Genomic DNA, 19,511 nt, shown 5'->3' with positions numbered 1-19,511 from the left:
AGTCAACAATAAAAAACTTTTCATTTTAGATCTAGTAGAGGATTTCACCTTGGGAATCAATAATTGCGATATATATAACTTTTATGAATTATTTGGTATTATAGCCCCATGGTTGTTCTGTCCATACATCCGCCTATGAAGTAATTTGTTTTACTCCCTCTTGTAATACATTTTTCTTTCTGCAGTCAGCATCTGTGTGAGTCACTGCATTTCTTACATACCATTTGCTTTAAGGAAACTTGCATGCCTTTGTCCCTACAGACCAGTAACTTGCTGAGTTTTTTCCCCTGTATTTCTCTTCAAACCTAAACAGTTTTTGGAAGTAAGGGGAAGGAAGTCTGGTTTGTACCACCCCACTAAAAAATAAAAATAAAAATTTGGAAAGAGAGTACAAAATGTAACTTCAATTAACAGCTAGCAAAAGAACTATATGCATTTCATTTCAATCTTCACATAAATTACAACATTCTTGAACATGGTTTTGTCACCAAAATTGCTAGTTAAGTGAGATGATAGTGGTGGTGAAGGGGGTTCAGGAGGACCTGTCAGAAGATGTCCCACCTTAAAAGGGGATGGCAGCCACCTGGAGCCCCCCTTTCCTGTCTATAACAGACTCCATGGGTCTGATTTATTAAAACTTTCCAAGGCTGAAGAGGATACATTTTTATCAGTGAAGCTGGTTGATCCAGCAAACCTGCAATAGATCTGGTCCATGATTTAAAACTTTTGCTAGCAAATAGCAAGTGACTTTAAAAAAATAATTCCAGGTTTGCTGGATCACCCAGCTTCACTGGTGAAAATGTATCCTCTCCAGCCTTGGAGAGGTTTATTAAATCAGGCCTCATATCTTAACAGTGCAGGGGGTTGGGGGGGGCGATACCTGAGGGACAGGGACTCTTTCCTACAATCTATCACTGGCTGTAAGGGCTTGTTGGGGGAGGACATATAAGGGGACACATAAATAGCTAGCATACAGGGTACATTGTCCTCTTCTCTCATTCCCAGAGAGTTAAACAAATTTAAATAAATACACTGACACTGTAGAAAAAAACATTTATTAAAATAAAGAGACATCACATACTTACCAAGTTTTAAAAAATAATCTTCAGTTATGTCCCCAGATATTAATCCAACATCTAGTTTGGCAGAATTTCCCATCACTGCAATCTGTTAATGGCACATCCTGTGGCTGATTCTGCCACTGACAGTTTCCGGACCAGATTCTGCTAATGCAAACAAAGGGATTCCAGCATAGTGCTGGCCAATGATTTTTCATTTTACCATCAGGAGTCGATGTATTAATGAACATTTTATTTAAGGTAGATTTATATCACCAAATAGGTGATTGCAGTTAAATATACTTTTCAGGACATAAACAGATTACTTTTAGGAAATCTGTAAATCTTTGTTGTGTTTCTTTCAATTAATATTGTTTTGCTATGGTGTCAGCGTGTTTTTTACATTCTTGAAAACTTTTTTGGTAGTTCTTTGTACCCCTTATATTACGTTAATTCCCACGAGGGTGAAGCTATCAGGAGCCCACTTTTTGAAGAGGGCTTTCAGATTCTAGTAAGTTACCCCCACAACCACCTGACAAAGTCACTAACTGACCCTCTGTACCCTTGGTTAGCCACAGTAGACGGTAGCACCCGACCCCTGCCTACAAATAGATGTTTCTGTTGAAAGAATTCCTCCTCACCCCGTTTAAATGGCAACTATCAATTTTAGGTTTTCCTTCACTTTCTGCACCCCTGACATGTGGGACAGAAATTGATTAATTCTCTCTCATGGAGACACAGACAGATATAAAACATAGGTTTTATGAGGTATCTATCTAATCCACCTGGGAGTTCTACTTTAAAGTGCCCAATGCAGCCACTAAACCAGACACTGTGTGAAAATGGTAGAAAGAACTGCTTTACCAGTGCTAATTAAACAGCATATAGAACTGGCCATGAACATAGTTTATATTTAATAACAAAAAAGGCAAACTAATGCTGAAATATGTGCTATATATGAAAAGTTACAGCTTAATTGTAAGTCAACACAGTTAAAAGCAGCACAGCTTGCCAAGCCTTTGACTAGATAGGGTCAGGCTCAATGGTGAGACCATTTTGTGTTTGTTTGCCTATTCAGAAAACTTTATTTGCTAGAATTATGGAACAAAGCAGTGTAATATAGCCTGACTGTCTTGCAATGTTGCCCTCTACTCTCCCAGAAGAAATGTTTATGTGAAGGAGATTATTACAAAAATAAGTGAACATTAGTCCAAAACCTTGAAAGATTTTGAAATTTCATATTTTGAAAACTGCAATTACAATTTATAAGCACTGCTAGAGTGCTGCAATTCAACTTCAGTTCCACTGAAACTGGTTTATACAAACTTAGTAGATTGCTTCAAAAAAGTTTGCACAAAATATACCCTATAATTAAAGATTGCATCTGTAGAATGTAGATCCAGAGAGTGTGGTATTACTGCCTGCAATCTGGGAGTTTTTTGGAAGCAAACCTAATTGCGCATTGGGCTCTATATATAAAGCCCATCGCAACACATAGAACTGGAAGATTCTCCACAGGGAATGTTTGAGGGAATATCTGACTCCTTGCTTTATAAATAGATCCCATTCTGTTTATTTTGCCTTCTTCTGAAAAAAACTTTTGGGTTAGAATTTCAAAGAGTCCCTTTACTAAGATTATACACATTAAAGTGTTTGCAGAATCTGAACAAGCAGCTCTTTAAAACAAAACCTAATTTACTCCTGTATTTATTAGCAATGTGAATAAAAGAAGTTTCAATGTTTACAACACAGGCAGTGTGTCTTTACTAAGAGAAGATATTTTTCTACCAGAATGTGTTCCTGAGCTGTTAGTTATCACCTTAAACCAGCTGGTCTTTGCTATTTATTGTGTGGCCCTTGGGGCCCCTGCATATGGTAGTCTGTATTTTACTTTCTTTTCAATACTCTTTTATGATTTGATATTGCTTAAGAAAGACTAAATGAGGCAAAATTACATTTTAGGAGGGCTGTTGGGAGCAGTGATTTCTAGCAGTCTCATGTTATAGTATGTTTCCATGCTGTGACTGTCTCCTTAAGCATAAATCCATAAAGCATTAGAGTTATCTGTCACATGTTCAAAGAATCTAATAATTGCTTCTTGTAAGTCCACAGCCTCTAATAGTGTGTTCTACCATCATATTCCCTGGATATTATGTGTGGTCCTTTGAAGATGTCAGAGGACACACCTGGGGCTGGCTACATTGATAGTCTATCACTTCACATGAAAAGTAGCTACAGAGATCAGATACATGTAAAATGTATGCAGACAACTGCTGTAAAATGTTTGGTTTCCACAACCTAGGCACAGGTGCCCTGGTGCAGGGTGCAAGGTTTGGCACACTTACTGTGATATAAAGTGGAACTTAAGCGTTAACACTTCTGTTTTCCAGCCTAGAGCACCATTTGGCTTAGAGTCAATGTAATATAAGTATTGTGAATTTGAAATATTGCTTGCTGTTACTTATTCAATACCGCAGACTGTACTGGCATGGTGACCTAAACACATCTCTCCTCCAAATACCTATCCTATCAAGCATCTGACGGCTAATATTTAGTCCTGCATACAGCATACTTTTCTGTATAATACAACTTCTCATCCTAGTTTCCCAAAACAGAACAGAATGCTCAGATTCCACCACATCCCCCTCTATTAAGTCACACAAATCCTTCGAACAGAATTCTAGCACATGCATAGCTTTCCTCTCAACAAACGCAGCATACACCCACAGATTACACACCCCCTTTCTAATCATTTCCTCCACCAGTATTCCTTTCCTACCTCACTCACTTTCTCCAGTGGGTGCCTTTATTACTATCCTTCCTTCCTTTTTTTTTTTTTGCACACCCCCCATCTTTTTCCATCACCTCTGTTCACACTTTTCACATTCTCCCTCTCTCTCCTTCTCTAGCAATCCCCACAACCTTATTACCATGGTGATGTCGCTCTGAGCTCTCTTTCTGAAACTGAAGAGAAGGTAAAAAGAGAGAAGAGAAATGAGAGAGAGGTAAGAGAGTACCAGAGAACAGTAACATTGAGTATGTGTGTGTGCGGGGTCAGTTGGCATGAGTGCGGAAAGTATAGGGACTTGGGGATTTAAGGGGCACCTGTAAGTTAGGGGAGGACAGGTGAGCAAGAAGGAGTAATACAGATAAAAATATTATATATAAGATATAGATTAGCTGGTAAAGCAAGAGTGTGAAAATCTCCACATGGAGATCCAGGGTACAGCTTGAACATTAAGAGGCCCAGATGCTCTCCCCTCTGTCACATTCTGCGTCCTTATTCCTGTCATTCTGCAGGATGCATCGCACACAGGCTTGTCTCTCTTTATGTCTTCTGTGGTCCTTTATCATTTTTGTAAATGAAAATGTGTCTCATAGTGTCACTGTGTATCATTGTGACTGTTAACGCAGCAGTGTGAGTGGGTAGGTAATTGCGTGGGGCAAGCATGTGTGTGAATGTGTAGGTGTACAGTATATGTACGCATATAAATGCGCGTCATTGTTCTTAATAAATGTGTGATTGTAAGTAGGTATGTGAATTATTTTTGTCTGCTATCAGAGTGCCCATTAGAGCAAGCCAAAGTGCTTAGCTAATGTTGTTTTTTTTTTTTTTTTTAAATTACAATTTACAGTGACTAAGGTCAGAAATGTGCCTGTGACAGTGAGCAGAGAGAACCATCATTTGAGAAGGGTCATGCAGTGATATAGGTTTTTATCTGCACTAAAGTGATTTAGCTGAAATTGCAAAGATATCATAGGACTATGTTCAAGTGCTGATTGCTTTAGATTGTAATGATTTGTGATAGGAGGTCATTAAAGCTGCTCAGAATAATGTTTCTTTTACCATTTGTGTGCATGATATATGGATGATCTCAGGATTAACACTCACCTGCTGGTTTTTAAAGTCATGCGGTGCTGTGGGGGAGTTGATTTAAAAGTTGCAAAGATTTAACTATATAGCAAACACGGCACATTGTAAGAGTAAAACAAGATACAGGCGAGGAAATAGCTTTGTGGTTTTGTGTACCAGCTAAAAAGTTATGTCATGGTAAATGGAAGACTTACATCATTAATGTGTATGTAGACCAGGGCTGTACAAACTCCACATACATTTCAGTTCATTTAATAAGGTTTGGTTTACAAAGAGTCAGAAAATCCTGGCTTATTTTTGGCCTTCAAACTTGAGTTGGACAGCCTGGACACATATATATGAATTAGTGCATTCATGATGATATTCTAACTGGAAGCACACACTAGAAATGTTAATGCACCCATTTATTTTCTAAATATATCAACTAAAGGCACATACCAAGTGGTCTGAAGAAAGGTCCATGCCACTAACAACATGCATGCTTCATACTGTCTAGGGGGAATACATTTGGGGGAGTCAGAAATGGAAAAGGATCTGGGGGTTCTGGTAGATCATAGACTTAATAACAGCATGCAATGCCAAGCTGCAATATCTAAAGCTATAAAAGGAATGGAGGAGCTCCGCTATGAGGAGAGATTAGCTGAACTGAATCTATTCTCCCTTGAGAAGAAACGTTTAAGGGGGGATATGATCAACATGTATAAATATATAAACGGTCCATGTAGAGAACTCTCTTCCCCATTATTCACTTTGAGATCATTACAAAGAACAAGAGGGCACTCTTTGCATCTGGAGGAAAATAGGTTTACGCTCCGGATAAGGAAGGGATTCTTCACTGTAAGGTCTGTGAAAATGTGGAATCAGCTCCCTCAGGAAGTAGTTTCAGCAACTACTATGGATTGCTTTAGGAAAAAGCTGGATGTTTTTCTAAAAGCACAGAAAATAACTGGGTATTTAAAGTAAGATAACAGAGACTGTTGATCCAGGGAACATCCGTATGCCTCATGGAATCAGGAAGGATTTTTTTCCCCTGTTGGAGCAAATTGTATCAGAGTTTGTTTTTTTAGCCTTCCTCTGGATCAGCTATGCAATAGGGTTTTTTTTATCTGGGATATGTTTTTTCCATAGTGGTTGAACTTGATGGACCTATGTCTTTTTTCAACCTGACTTACTTTGTAACTACATTCCTGCTTTGGTAGGTGGGTTTTGGTAATAGCACAATAACACTAATTGATGATTATTTGGGTTTAACTGCAATGATTTCCCTTTAAATTTGGATGTGTCTTCAGGACAGGAAATGCAGCTCATTATTTCTTTTTCATTGTACAGCATTTGCAGCTAGGTTTGTTTCCACTCCCCAACTTTGTCTGTTTGCAGAATTATCATATATAGAATGTCCAGTGCAGTTATGATGAATGTTATTCATATGGATATATAGTCTGCTTTAGTATTGTATCAGATTTTAGGCTTCTAGACCCACAGCTTTAATAGTAAGGACATAATAAATATAGTTTAAATATCTAACCCCTATTCTTCTCCATCTATACATGTTTGCTCAAAGAGTTTGACAGGACGGATACATTTTTCCTATTTGTGTAGTAAATGTGTCCCATCATATTACAATGCTGATAGCCTCATAAAGGGAAGTTTTAGCCAAACTGTTAAATGCAATGTTGAAATCCACAAATGTTGATTTTCATATATAACACAGGTTTGTGATCCTGCTCAGCCATTTTTTCAGTTTATACATCTTTGCCAGTCAGCACAGCCAAAAGGAGGAAATCTCTTTTTCTGTTCTTCAACTGTACCTAAAACAACAATGCAATGTATTTCAGATTACTGGCCCTTAGATATGGTGACTGCATTAGGTTTTTCTTATTTTAGGGTGACAGTGCTTACATACTGTGCTGTATCTATACAGGAACTGCATTGTCAGCCTAGGACAGGAGGTGTTTTAGAACTACTGAACACTTGTCTCTATTCTGATCTTTCTAACTGAAGGAGAAGCTGTTCTGTAGCTCACATAGGTGAATTGGGCAGGACTCATAATACAGCTTCGGGTAATACTGCAGATTTCAGTTGCAGTTAGAAGTCTACTGGATTATTGGCAAAATTACCAGATATGTTTTCAACTTCAGACTTATTAAAATACTTTTAATTTTATATTGACCGGACCAAAAGAAGGCAAATGAAAGAATTTGATTGTTAGGATTTACATACACATAAAAATAGTGGCATCACTTCCCCACCCACAGCTTGCTGTTTGGACAATGAAGGAGCAGAAGAATACAAATGCCTCAGTACATGTAAATGTAGCAGAACCTGATTTTTAGTGCTGATCTTAGTGCGGACCTTTCATCTCCCAGTCTACATATAGGTTGAATATAACCTATAATAAAACAGATTTTTAATGCTAACTGTATGTAAAAATACATTCTTTTTTTCATTTTACCAAGGATCAACAAAACAGAAAAACAGATTTAAAATACAATTATTCATCATAAAAGTGGGGAAAAAACAAGAGGTCAGATCTTTACAAAGGGTGTTTTTCATCTTACAGCTACATACAGCTCCAGAGTCCAGCATACAGCTTTTCATTATATTGCTTGGAACGTGTGTAAAGAATTACTATATGGCTTTATGTAGAAATCACAGACTAGAAGGCAAGGCAAAAGCGGTCAATGAATAGCATAGTACATTTATTATTTTCCATCTAGCTTTCTTGCTTCATTTTAAATACCTTTAAAATTTTTAAATATATTTTTCCAAGGAAATTAATGCTTTATGAGCTGGGAAACAGCAAACTACTTGTATACACATTCTATGTTCTATTAATATAGTATGCGTTATGTTGGTAGCATGCATATTTGCAAGGACATAGTTAAGAACTATGATACATATTCTGGATTTCTAAGTAAAAAGATTTCGAAATGTAAATCTTCGTTTACATCATGATAATAAATACAGGATGAATCAGGCCAAGTCACACTGAACACATGATGAAAAATTCATAAGCAAAGGTAATCTTCACTAAAAGGTGATACCTAGAAGAAACATGGGACCTCCTTTATACTAAATGCTTGGCAATAATGGTTTTTCTCAGGCTTCAATGTGTTCTGTGAAGTTAGAGACAAATCAGAATTCCTAATCGTCATGCTTGTTTCAGATCAGTGCCTATGAAAGATTCAAAGCAGTTAGATAATTATAACAGTCAGGTGACCAACATTTTCAGAAGTCAGCTATCACAGCCTCCATATTTATTGTACAGTTTCCATTTAGGTGGACCTTCCACTAAAAAACAAGGTCTGGGTCCCTCCCCTAATCACTTGCTATGTGTACATGTAATATTATTGTTATTATTATTATTAATATTATTAATAATAATAATAATAATAATAATAATAATAAAAAACAGCGCTGTACAATAAATAGGGGTCGCAAATGACAGACAGATACAGACAGGAGGAGGAGAGGACCCTGCCCAAAATAGCTTACAATCTAGGAGGTGGTGGAAGTATCACACAACAGAAGATGTTTTGGAAGGGAAAGCGGACCCTCAAATTCAATAGGTAGATTTTTTTTGTTAGGTTTTGATAGAATAAGAAAGGGTTAAAACCTTTTAAAGTAATACATTTCCCAATGAGGTTGATGAGGTAGTCTGATTCTTGAGCCAGGTGTTCCAATCAAGCTAAATGTGATTGTGGCCTGCAGGCTGTATTTAAAAAGAATCATACAATTCTGGATACCTGATCTTTGTATTAACCACCTAAGCGTTACACTGAGGTCTAGATTTCTGTACCAAAAGTGATCCACTGTTTTTCATGAAATTTTTTTTTAAATTGTAGACCTGTAACTTACAGAAATATGTCCGAACAGGGGTTCTAGTAGATAATATGAATATAAAAAATGTTTGAAACACACAATCATGTAAAAAAAAAAAAAATTACTTTTAATAAAATTAAAGGAAAAACACAAAAATCAGCAATGTAAACAAATCATAAATACTGAAAAAGCAGTAACTCTGTATATTGTAAAGTACTATATTATTCTAAAACACCTCCCTAGTGTGGCAATTTTTAAAACTTTGATTCTGTATTTATTGGAGTTTGTTTTGAATTATTTTGTATTTGATTGGATACGGGAGTTTGTATCCAATCCAATACAAAATAAGAATTTGAATTTCCAAGTTATTTACTTTTATTTTATTTTTTTTTATTTTCTTGTATTGGATTGGATGCTGGAGTTTGTATCCAATCCAATACAAAATGACAGTTTGAATTTACCAGGTATATACTTTGTAATTATTTGAATTATTTTGTATTGGATTGGATACGCAAGTTTGTATCCAATCAAATACAAAATATAAATTTGAATTTCCAAGTTATTTAGTTTTATTTTTTTTTTATTTTTTGTATTGGATTGGATACGCAAGTTTGTATCCAATCCAATACAAAATGACAGTTTGAATTTACCAATTATATACTTTGTATTTATTTGAATCATTTTGTATTGGATTCAATACAGGAGTTTGTATTGAATCCAATACAAAATGAATGAATGAGTTTCAGTTTGAATTTCCCGCACACGCGCCGACGTCATCACGCACGCAGGGAGGAGCCGTCCGGTTTTTTTTTTCTCCGCCGGACGGCTTCTCCCTGCAGAGATCATCCGGCGCTGGAACGAGGAGGACGTGGGATGATCAGCGGGTCCAGGTAAGATGCCGGCCGGCATCTTGTGTTCCGCCGGCCGGCATCTTGTGTTCCACCAGCCGGCATCTTGTGATCCGCTGGCACGGCGGATCACAGGATGCCGGCGGGCGGAACACAAGATGCCGGCGGGCGGAACACAAGATGCCGGCCGGCTTCTTACCGGTCCTGCTGTCACCCGACGAAGGCACCCGACGCTGGAGAGATCGGCGGACGATGATCGATGGAGGACGACGCTGGATGAGCACAGGGGGACCAGGTAAGTAAGGATGTACAAAATCTCGGGCTTAACCATCCTTGCAGTTTTTTTTTGCCCGAGCGAAGGTCGGGCTTAACTGCAAGGAGGTTAAAAACATGTTCATGTGCAAAAAAAAAGTTTAGCCCATTTTCAAAGGACAATTGTGGAAGCTACAAAGGGATTTTAACAGTACTAAAAATTAAAGTAAAGCAGATAGTTTTCAGATGATAAAAAATGATAATTGACTGAGTATCAGATATCATTTTTTACATGTTAAGGGCAAGCTTTTCACCTTATGACATGCTACAAAATTACAGAGTAGCCAGGAATATGTTCATGCAAACAAGTAACCTACTAAAAGGTCCACTTTAGGGACTCTGTAGGGGTAGGCGCAATACTAGGGGATGAGGTGTAACAATGGCATTTGTGTCTGTAAGTTTGTTATAAGAAAACAATGAACAATTCGCTGCGCAGTTACTATACAGAGAAAAAAGCATTGGTGCCTCTCCTATGTGCTATAGGCTACTTATTACACATCACATGTTCCATAAACAGATGAGACAAAAGATATACTTTTTGTGTACTGTGCTCACCATTATTTTTTGCCAAAACCATTTCCCATTGGTAAAGTATATATTACAGGAAAGAAATTAGTGTGGGTCCGCTTTGCTGCCTTAAGCACTGAGCTCTTTATGAACAATGAGAAATCAATAAATTAAAACTGGTATCAGGATATTTTGAAGTAAACTTTCAGGGCACTCTATCTGTGATCTAAAACCTAAATAAAGCTGGGTCACTGAATATGACAATAACACTACAATAATACCTCAGACAGAAGATGTTTTAGAATGGTGTTTTCAGGGTCCTGACATCAATTTTAGTTACATGTGCCACAATGTGAAGTAGTACATTCACGTAATACAAACTATAAATAATATAAAACAGCTTTATATATAAGCTAGGAGCCAGAAGCTTCCTAACTGCTGGACAAAACTGATTAGTAGGCATGGGAAAGCAATTTTTGTGTTGTTGATTTTGCTGCAAAGATCTTATATTTACGAGGAGAGAATTTTATATTTTACAAATTTATATTGTCGTTTGAAAGGTAATTGCAAAACTCCTGAACATGCTATTATCACCTTAATTGCTTGAAACATTTGGGAGACACAAACATATAAAAAATGGGAGCATGTAGTTTTATGCAAAGTTAAAGTACTGTTTGGGACACCCATTTTTAAGCCAGGCTTCTGATTTTGAAAATAATTGGACCCCCCCCCCCCCCCCCCAGCACGCACTCAAGATTCAAGCTCCAAAAATGTGTAATTTTTCCATAAATAAAGAGTATGGAACAGGAGGGGCAAACTTTTTGGCTCAGGGGCCACAATGATTTTTAAAATTTGACAGACCGGTCGGTCCAGTATGAGATGGAAAGAAAACTTACATTGAAATTACATTCAATTTCAGTGGGAACAGTGCGGTTGGTCACCCTTTTTTTGCCACTGGACAATTTTGTAATAATATTTGACATGCCAAAATGAACAGCCCAACAATTCGTATATGGCCCGCGGGTAGTAGTTTGCTCATGCCTGGTATAGAAGGTAGAATTCCATTGCTAACATTAACAATGTTTTTTTGTCCTAAGTCTAGGGTTATACTTTCATTTATAAGTGCTCATTTAGAATCTGAAAGTTTGAGGACCCACAGATAGCCACCCCATCACCCGTGTAATGATGTAATGTAAATAGTAACCCCTGGCTGGCACTATAAATACAGTTGTTTATGCTTGTTTGTAGAATATGTCAATGGTTGATTCAGTTGCCTGTAGGGACCTATTCCCTGTAATTCTGGTGACAATGCTACCGTAAGTTCAGGGGCTTTGCAATAAATTGGAAAATTTAGTAGCTAGCCTAAAAAAGGGTGTCCCTTTCTGTACTTTCACTTTAATGTACAGAAAACTTACATGTATTTTTTATTCAACTTTGGAAATATTCTGGGACATTGTAATTAACTTGTAAGTTGAGCTGTATTTATACAAAAAACTCACAAAGCATGAATGGAAGACCTTGCATTTTCCATCATTGACTGATGGTTTAAAGCATTTATTTAATAAACCTATACTAATGTAAAATGTTGTTTGTTAATAAAACTCATTATTTTTGAGGTTTTAATAAAGATCAGTTCACGTGTTAACAAATGCTCATGAGAAAATGTAAATAATAATTAATTTTTTTCATGTAACTAGCTGTCCCTTAAAGGGGCTCACAATCTAATGTCCTTACCATAGTCATATGTCTTTATTACAGTCTAAGGTCAATTTTGGGGGGTAGCCAAATAACCTAACTACATGTTTTTGTAATGTGGGCACTGGCATGTGACAGTTTAATGATAATCATGACTTGAAGAGATTTTAAGGCTCATTATACAACAGAAAACTGAAAATCTGAAGTAAGCATGGGCCCATGTGCTACACTTTGGACATTTCACCTGAATGTTCAGGGCAGTTCACCTGAAAACTTGGGCTTCCACAAGTTCACAGTCAGGCAGACAGTATATATATAGTAATAATTCAAATGACAAAGAATCTGAGAGTAATAAATATACTGCAGGAACTTCTTGCAGGTGATAAAATCTGTGTTTATAAAACTTCTGAAGATGAAAAAAAACAGTGAATACAAGCTGTGTAGTTTACCATGGAATAAATTGCTGTGTAGGGAAAAAAGTACTGATACTGTTAAGGTTACCTGAATGTGACTTTATAAACAGAGGAGACCAAACTGAAATATTTTAATAAATGTATGAGTGGACAGAGAAAACAAAATAAATTATTAAAACCTTATCTCTTTAAATGTTCTGGGGTTGCTGTGCTGCCTTCACACCAGAGAAATTAATGAATTACAAATACTTAGTATTATTTAGTTCATACAATATTGTAATGATCCAGAAGGCAAGGATAAATCAATACCAGCGGAGGTTATAAAATTACAGTTTAAAAAAATCCAATAGCAATCCTGTGATAGCATATAGAGAATTTACTGAACGAAAACATCTAACAACTATACTCATAAAATAGGCAAATACCATTTATTCCAAGTCTTATCAGGAACTACAGAATGCATCTTGGTCCTGGTCTATGAAAGATATCACACAAGTTACTAAATATAACATTCATTTACAATGGAATTTTTCAGGCCTTCCTGAAAATGACACAGTTGATTTGACCTGCATTAGTCTTGGGAAACCCAGACCTACATGTTAAGAGCTAGTTTCCGTATACCTAAATTGCCCCAGTATGACCTGAATATATTGCATGGGATTTAACATCTATGTCATGGTTCACTTAGGTCAGATGCAACAAATCTCTCCAGTGAGATTATTACACATTTCCTTTTCAGCAGGAACTTGCTTTCCAAATATCTAAAGGGTTTTACAATTTCTTTAGAGGAAAGAAATATTGTTCAGCTAAGGTTCCTGTTTATATCTTTTTTTTTTATTTTTTCTTGTTTTTTGATTTGGAGGTTATTACTTGACCTAAGTAGTAAGGTATAACAACCAGCCTTAAGTTTGTGGCATGTTCGTTATGTACCAGCAATAGTCTATTAGGAAATAGATTTATGCCTAACACAGGGATATATCTAAAGAGATTCGAAAGGCTATTTGGGGCTCATGGCATAAAAACAGTAGAGTAACAGTAAAGTATAGGAGAGAGAAACAAATATTAAAAGAAATGTGTAAATTATTGAAAAAAAGGAATCAGTAATAATATAAAGCTCTCCAAGGCTGGAGAAGATATAGTTTCATTAGTTTACCTGGGTGATCCAGCAAACCTGGAATGTTTCTGGTTCAGAATCTATTCCCCTGTGTACCCCACACCTTCAACAGATGTCTGGGCTACACCTACAAACATTGTCTGATGTTGCGTACCAGTCAAAAAAGAGTTTTTTGGGATGTTAGTTGATATGCCCTAATAAGTTTTTATTATCCTGTCTTGATTACACCACACTCATCATTAGCAAAGACAACACTTTTTTGATATGACAAATATGCATTTTGTTATATTAGGTTAGGACAAAGAAGTACAACACAAATATCAAATATTGTTGCATATGGTCAAGTATTTAATTTTCTGTAGGCGCCGGTTGAAAAAGGATCTATTATTTGGTTCATATTTGTTGTAAAGTCAGCAATTTCTATACGGTATACCTACTTTTACATGTCTAAATATATAAAATATGACAATGCTATTTTATTACCAGTGAAACCAAAACATAAAATACAGTGAAGGTGATAGTGAAAAGTGAAATCTGTGTTACAATTGTGTTCATTTATTCATTTTGATCAGATTACAAAAATTTAGTTACACAACATTGTAGGAGATTTTGTTTTAAACAGGATCAGTTGTTAAAGTAAAAAAGCATGACGACCATATAAACTGCACGGGTTAGACAAGGGGTTGTTTTAACTGTTAAATTGCAGTTGTGTGTATGTTACGAGGGGGAGCTGAGAAGTTCCTGGCTTTGCCCAGAAAGAAGAGAGCCAGAGTTATGAAATAACACATCTATTCAACACTTGATGCACTTGGTACAGCGTAGTTGCAGCTTTTCTAGATCGTTCAAATAAAAGTCCTTTGGTTGGGCCGAAAACCAGCTCTCAGCAGCATCTTTGACGTCAGAAATGTCCCCAAAACGTTGCCCCTTCAGGTGTTTCTTCAAATTCAGGAACAGATAATAGTCCGAAGGGGCCACGTCAGGTGAGTAGGGGGGATGGTGTGTGCGCAGGTGCATTGTCCTGCAAAAAAAAAAGATCCTTTTGGTCAACTTTCCACTGCGTTTTGTCTTAATTGCCTCCTTCAGCTGGTCCAGGAGTTTAGCATAATACTGTCCGGTGATACTAGAGCCATGAGGTAGGTAGTCCACCAACAGAATACTGTCCCAGAAAACGGACGCCATGACTTTTTTGGACGATTTCTGGGTCGGAACTTCTTTGGCCACGGGGACCCGCTGTGGCGCTATTCCTTTGACTGTTCCTTGGTTTCAGGATCATAGATGTGGAGCCTGGTTTCAACCTCAGTCACTAGTCTAGCCAAAAAAGTCCTGTGCAGCTTCAAAATTGGCCAAAACGGCTTTGGATGCTTCAACTCATTACTTCTTCTGATCACTGTTCAAACATTTCGGCACCCACTTCGCTGAAAGCTTGTGCATGTCTAGGATAGAGGTGATAACAAACCCAACACTCTCCCGTGAGTTGTCAAGTATCTGGGCTATCTTTTTTGTGGATATTCGCCGGTCCTCAATAATTCAGCTCATAGACAGCATCGCAGGTTGCCGGGTCAGTTGAGGTTGGGGGTCGCCCACTGCGGGGCTCATCTTCAACGGTGAAATTCCCTGTCTTGAAACGAGATATCCAGGTTTTGACAGTGCTGTAGGAAGGACACTTCTCCCTGGAGAAACAAAAACTTCATGACGGCCTGTAACTCCAACGACGTAAAACTTGCTTGTACCTCTGCCATCACAGCTTATCACTAAAAGAAAAAACAGTTTTAAGAATCGCAAAGACCTGATATTTGCACAGTTACATACTAAGATATTAGGCTGTCATATGCCCCCACACTCATTTTTCTATTTAATCTGGAAAAGGGCCAGAGCCTGGATCTTCTCAGCACCCCCTTGTATATATAACTAAATCTCATTGTTAGAATTATATTTTACTGTAAAAAGCACATTCGTAAAAAAAATGACCTCTGTTGATTGCTTTGAGGCTTGAATATGTTATAGTCTTTGTATTGTGTTCCTAGATTTTTTTAAATATATGTTGTATTCATTGTAAGAAAATGTAGTTTAATTTTTCTGGTTTTATATATCTTCAATGTTGAGAGAGAATGAAAAAGAAAATTATCATTTTGTAGAAACCATTGATTCTTATAAGAGATCTGTGTTGGCTTACTACAATGACTGAAGTTTTGAAAAAAGGGCACCTATTGGTATCTAGACTTACCATCATATAGAGACCTAGGAATGTTTTAATATGCAGGTCTCTCTGTTTAGGATCCCAAAATGAGAAATTTACTGACTTCCTTCCTTTTCCGATATGTCCCTCTTAAATCATGCTACAATCGCTGTCATCAATCAGAAATATGGGGCAAGCCTGAGATGGGCTTCTACAGTTGCAAAGTGACACTTTACCAGGGTTGTGTCAACTGTTTTTAAGGTAATCAAATCACAATTATCATGCATTTAATTCCACCCTAAAATATTCCACAGGTCCATGCTACTGTCTGCTTACAGATAACAGAGACATGTCTCTATGGACAAAGACTTTAACTGACAAAGAAGCACAGAAAGTGAAGGATTAGAGAGACAACACCAAGTATAGTATTTTATTTTTGTGAACAATTAATATTTTTTTAAATTCAAATAAAATTTTATTTTTTCACAGCACAATGATAGTGTAGCATCCATGCTTTGTGAAGGATTTAGCAAAGGTTAGGGCTTAGATACAATACTTGGATTGGTGTCCAATCCAATACAGCAGGGATCTGGAAGTGTGCCCCCTGCTGTACTTCTGCAAAAAAGTAAAATAACAAATAAAAAAAAAAAAACACTTTTAAGTTGACAAAATGAAATTTAGTGCATAAAGATTTGCGATGTAAAGTATGCTTGGGAATTTTCCAAACAGGTGGATAAAATAAGTTTGCCTAAAACAAAAGCAGAGGGTTTTACCAGTCCTGACATGTATCCTTCGAGCTTGGCAGGGTTTGTGGCTATGCATTGACTTCAGGGTTTCTCATCATACATCTTAGAAGCCATAGAATTAGGCCTGACATCAGGGTTTGTTACCACTACGTTGTAGAAGACATAAGGTTATAGTTTACTTGTGGACGATGGGACATGCCTGAAAGAAACAGACTTTTTTCAGTTATAGGTTTACATTACTAAAGGAATAGAGACTATTTATTCAGCAGAATAAATGTTCAGTAATCTTAGTAAATAAGGCAAATGTGTGTGTATTTCAACAAACCCAAAAGCAATTCTGTCCATTTTCAGGGGTTGCTGTTTGCGAGAATGGGGTAAAGGGTAAGCAGGGCAGCTAGGTTCCAATTCCAAATAGTTTTAAAGCAGGCAAGCAATCATAATTCCAGTCAGTCTGTCTGCTAAAGATCACTCAGACCAGTTCGTCCAGTAAACAACACCAAGATCCTGTGGAATCATACGTTTCCTAAAAGCCTTTTGTCCCAGCTCTTCTGTGCCACAGCCATTCGCCAGTGTGTTTATTGTGAAAGCTACTGCAGGTGACCTTTGTAATGTTCACATTCTCTTTGATATGTGATCAACTTCTATTCCTTTAGTAAATCCACCTTATTGTTTTTTTTCCTCTAATCCATCACCATCAACATGCACAGAATCATTGCTGATTTGAAAATGTAGCATGTGTATGTGGTACTATACACCCTCCCTATTGTATCAATCTGTTTTTCTATTTCACAGTTTAGACTTTTATAAAATGTTTAACTAAAAAGACCATTCTTCTTGTGACATATACTTGTTGTTTGCATTTTCTTTTTTTTTTCTTTTTCTTATGACAATATATTCTGTACATTTATAGAAAAAAAAGATACATTTGTAAATGAATGCTCACAAGATATATACAGCCAAATGAAAATAGAGTTCTATCTTTTACACAGTGGACCTCTTCTGCATTAGGGAGGCTGGAAATATCCCAAAACCCAAAGCATGTAATTGATCATTTCTTTATCCCAGGTGTTTAGTTTCAGCACCTCATCCATCATTTTATACAGATCCATTTAATTGTATTTCTTTTCCTAACTGGATTTAATGGTGCTGCAAGTAGATTGTACATTCTGTATAACAGCCTCTGCATGTCCATGCAATATGCAGGAACGGCACGGCTGTTAAAAAATCTAAAAGGTGCTTGGTTTTGCTCAACACGCTTAAACGTCCAGTGATCTTAGCATTACTGGCACTAAGGGAGTACAAATTTTTTTTACAATGAGTCTACACTAATGATGATATGCTAAAATTGGCCACAAAAAACATATATTTATTAGGGTACCTCATTTACAAGTGTTGTTTTGTCTGTGGGCTTTCCCATAATGCCTTTTCCTTATGGCCTAATGCTCTATTAATTATCTTGCTGAAGTTTGGTAAGTTTAGACACCCTGAAAACAAACATGAATCCAGAAGAAATATTTTGCCTAGACTCAGCATTAGTTATAGGAAAAGCTCCCATTGCTCACAAAGTAGGGATGCCAAAGTGTACCCCTCCCCTACTCACACATACAAATTTACCAGGCTGGTGCAGGATGCAGAAATCGGAGCTACCGTCTATCAGCCCTAGAGCTAAAAGAACAAGCACAAAAAAGTTTACATTAGGACAGTACACAAAATTTGCAAAACGTTAATATTGCATTGGGGGATAAAATATTGTTTTACCAACTAAGTAATTTTCTTTTTTACTATTGACCTATTTATTTGGCAATAACTTTACTTATTTATGATACAAACATGTAGCATATATGTTTGTTTTTTTAACTTGAGGGGATATTCTTTAAACTTGCACTGAAGGTTAACTTACTAGTTTGTGTATTGAAAAAACAGTGATTGATTCACCAGAATAATTGTCTACCAGTGTTGAGGGACAAGGACCTTTTCCCCACATCCTGTCTCTCAAAACGGTATGCATGTTTGTTATTTATTATTGTATATACATGTGTATTTATTATGAGGTGACGAGATAGCCTCCCCCTCTAAGAGGAATGAGTACTGAAGTAAATTAGTACACCTATTTCTCCATAGAGTTGAATGTAGATAAAGACATTTCACACTGTATCTGGATTTTTGGGTTAGTCCAACAAATTTCAAACAAATCTGGGCCCTTCTGTGCTTTCAAGTCTTCTTCATGTCACTAAATACATATAACTATGAATTTCTTAGGAACTATAAAGACATTATCAAATAATTTGTTATCAAGTATATCCTTTTTTATTTTATTTTTTTCCAACAAATGTAAATATTTTTTTCCAATAAAAATGTAAATATTAGCTTTTTAGTATATTTTGATGTCAATTTTACACTTCTAACTTTTCCAATTTTATACTCCATAGCAAATGATCATTAAAATTTGTAGGTTAGTGATTATGTCCAGAGCATGGTTTCAGTGATTCCTTGGGGAAAATGCAATTCCCCTATTAATAAATTTAGAGAATCTTCGCTTCACACTACAACACCTCTGGAATTGAATAACAGGGAAAAGGAGAGTTCACAGATCCAATAACAAAATTAAGGAAGCTTTATAAAACACTCCAGGGATTGGGACTGGTACAGCCTGTCCAGGATTAAATCTGGATACAAAAAAAATATAAATATCTTGTTACCATGATTTTTAATAGCTTCTGAGCACGAAGCCTTAAGGATGAGATGTAGTCTTTATGCGGCTAGAATCTATAGAATGTAGGGAAGCCCAGCTAGCTACAATATTTTTTTTAAAACATAGGAGATCTATTACAGGACATTTCCCTGTAGGCTTGACGTCTTTTACCTGTCTACAAAAACAGTAAATGACAGATCCTATGACATGGAATTTGTATACTACATTCAGTTTAGTGAGTAATTGGTCCTCTT

At 36.7% G+C, this 19,511-nt stretch overlaps 1 protein-coding gene across 1 annotated transcript in view; it reads left to right on the top strand.

Moving 5' to 3' along the window:
* SHANK3 (SH3 and multiple ankyrin repeat domains 3) overlaps positions 1-19,511 on the top strand; it is a 181,501-nt gene that overhangs the window by 3,817 nt on the left and 158,173 nt on the right. Inside the window, exon 2 of the mRNA XM_072402006.1 lies at positions 3,968-4,063. Within this exon, the coding sequence (XP_072258107.1) occupies positions 4,053-4,063 (11 nt within the window). The 5' untranslated portion in view covers positions 3,968-4,052. The remainder of the gene's footprint in view (positions 1-3,967; positions 4,064-19,511) is intronic.

This window comes from Pyxicephalus adspersus, chromosome 2 (genome assembly GCF_032062135.1).
Source record: "Pyxicephalus adspersus chromosome 2, UCB_Pads_2.0, whole genome shotgun sequence".
Taxonomy (NCBI): domain Eukaryota; kingdom Metazoa; phylum Chordata; class Amphibia; order Anura; family Pyxicephalidae; genus Pyxicephalus; species Pyxicephalus adspersus.
This window is presented reverse-complemented; position numbering and strand designations above follow the sequence as displayed.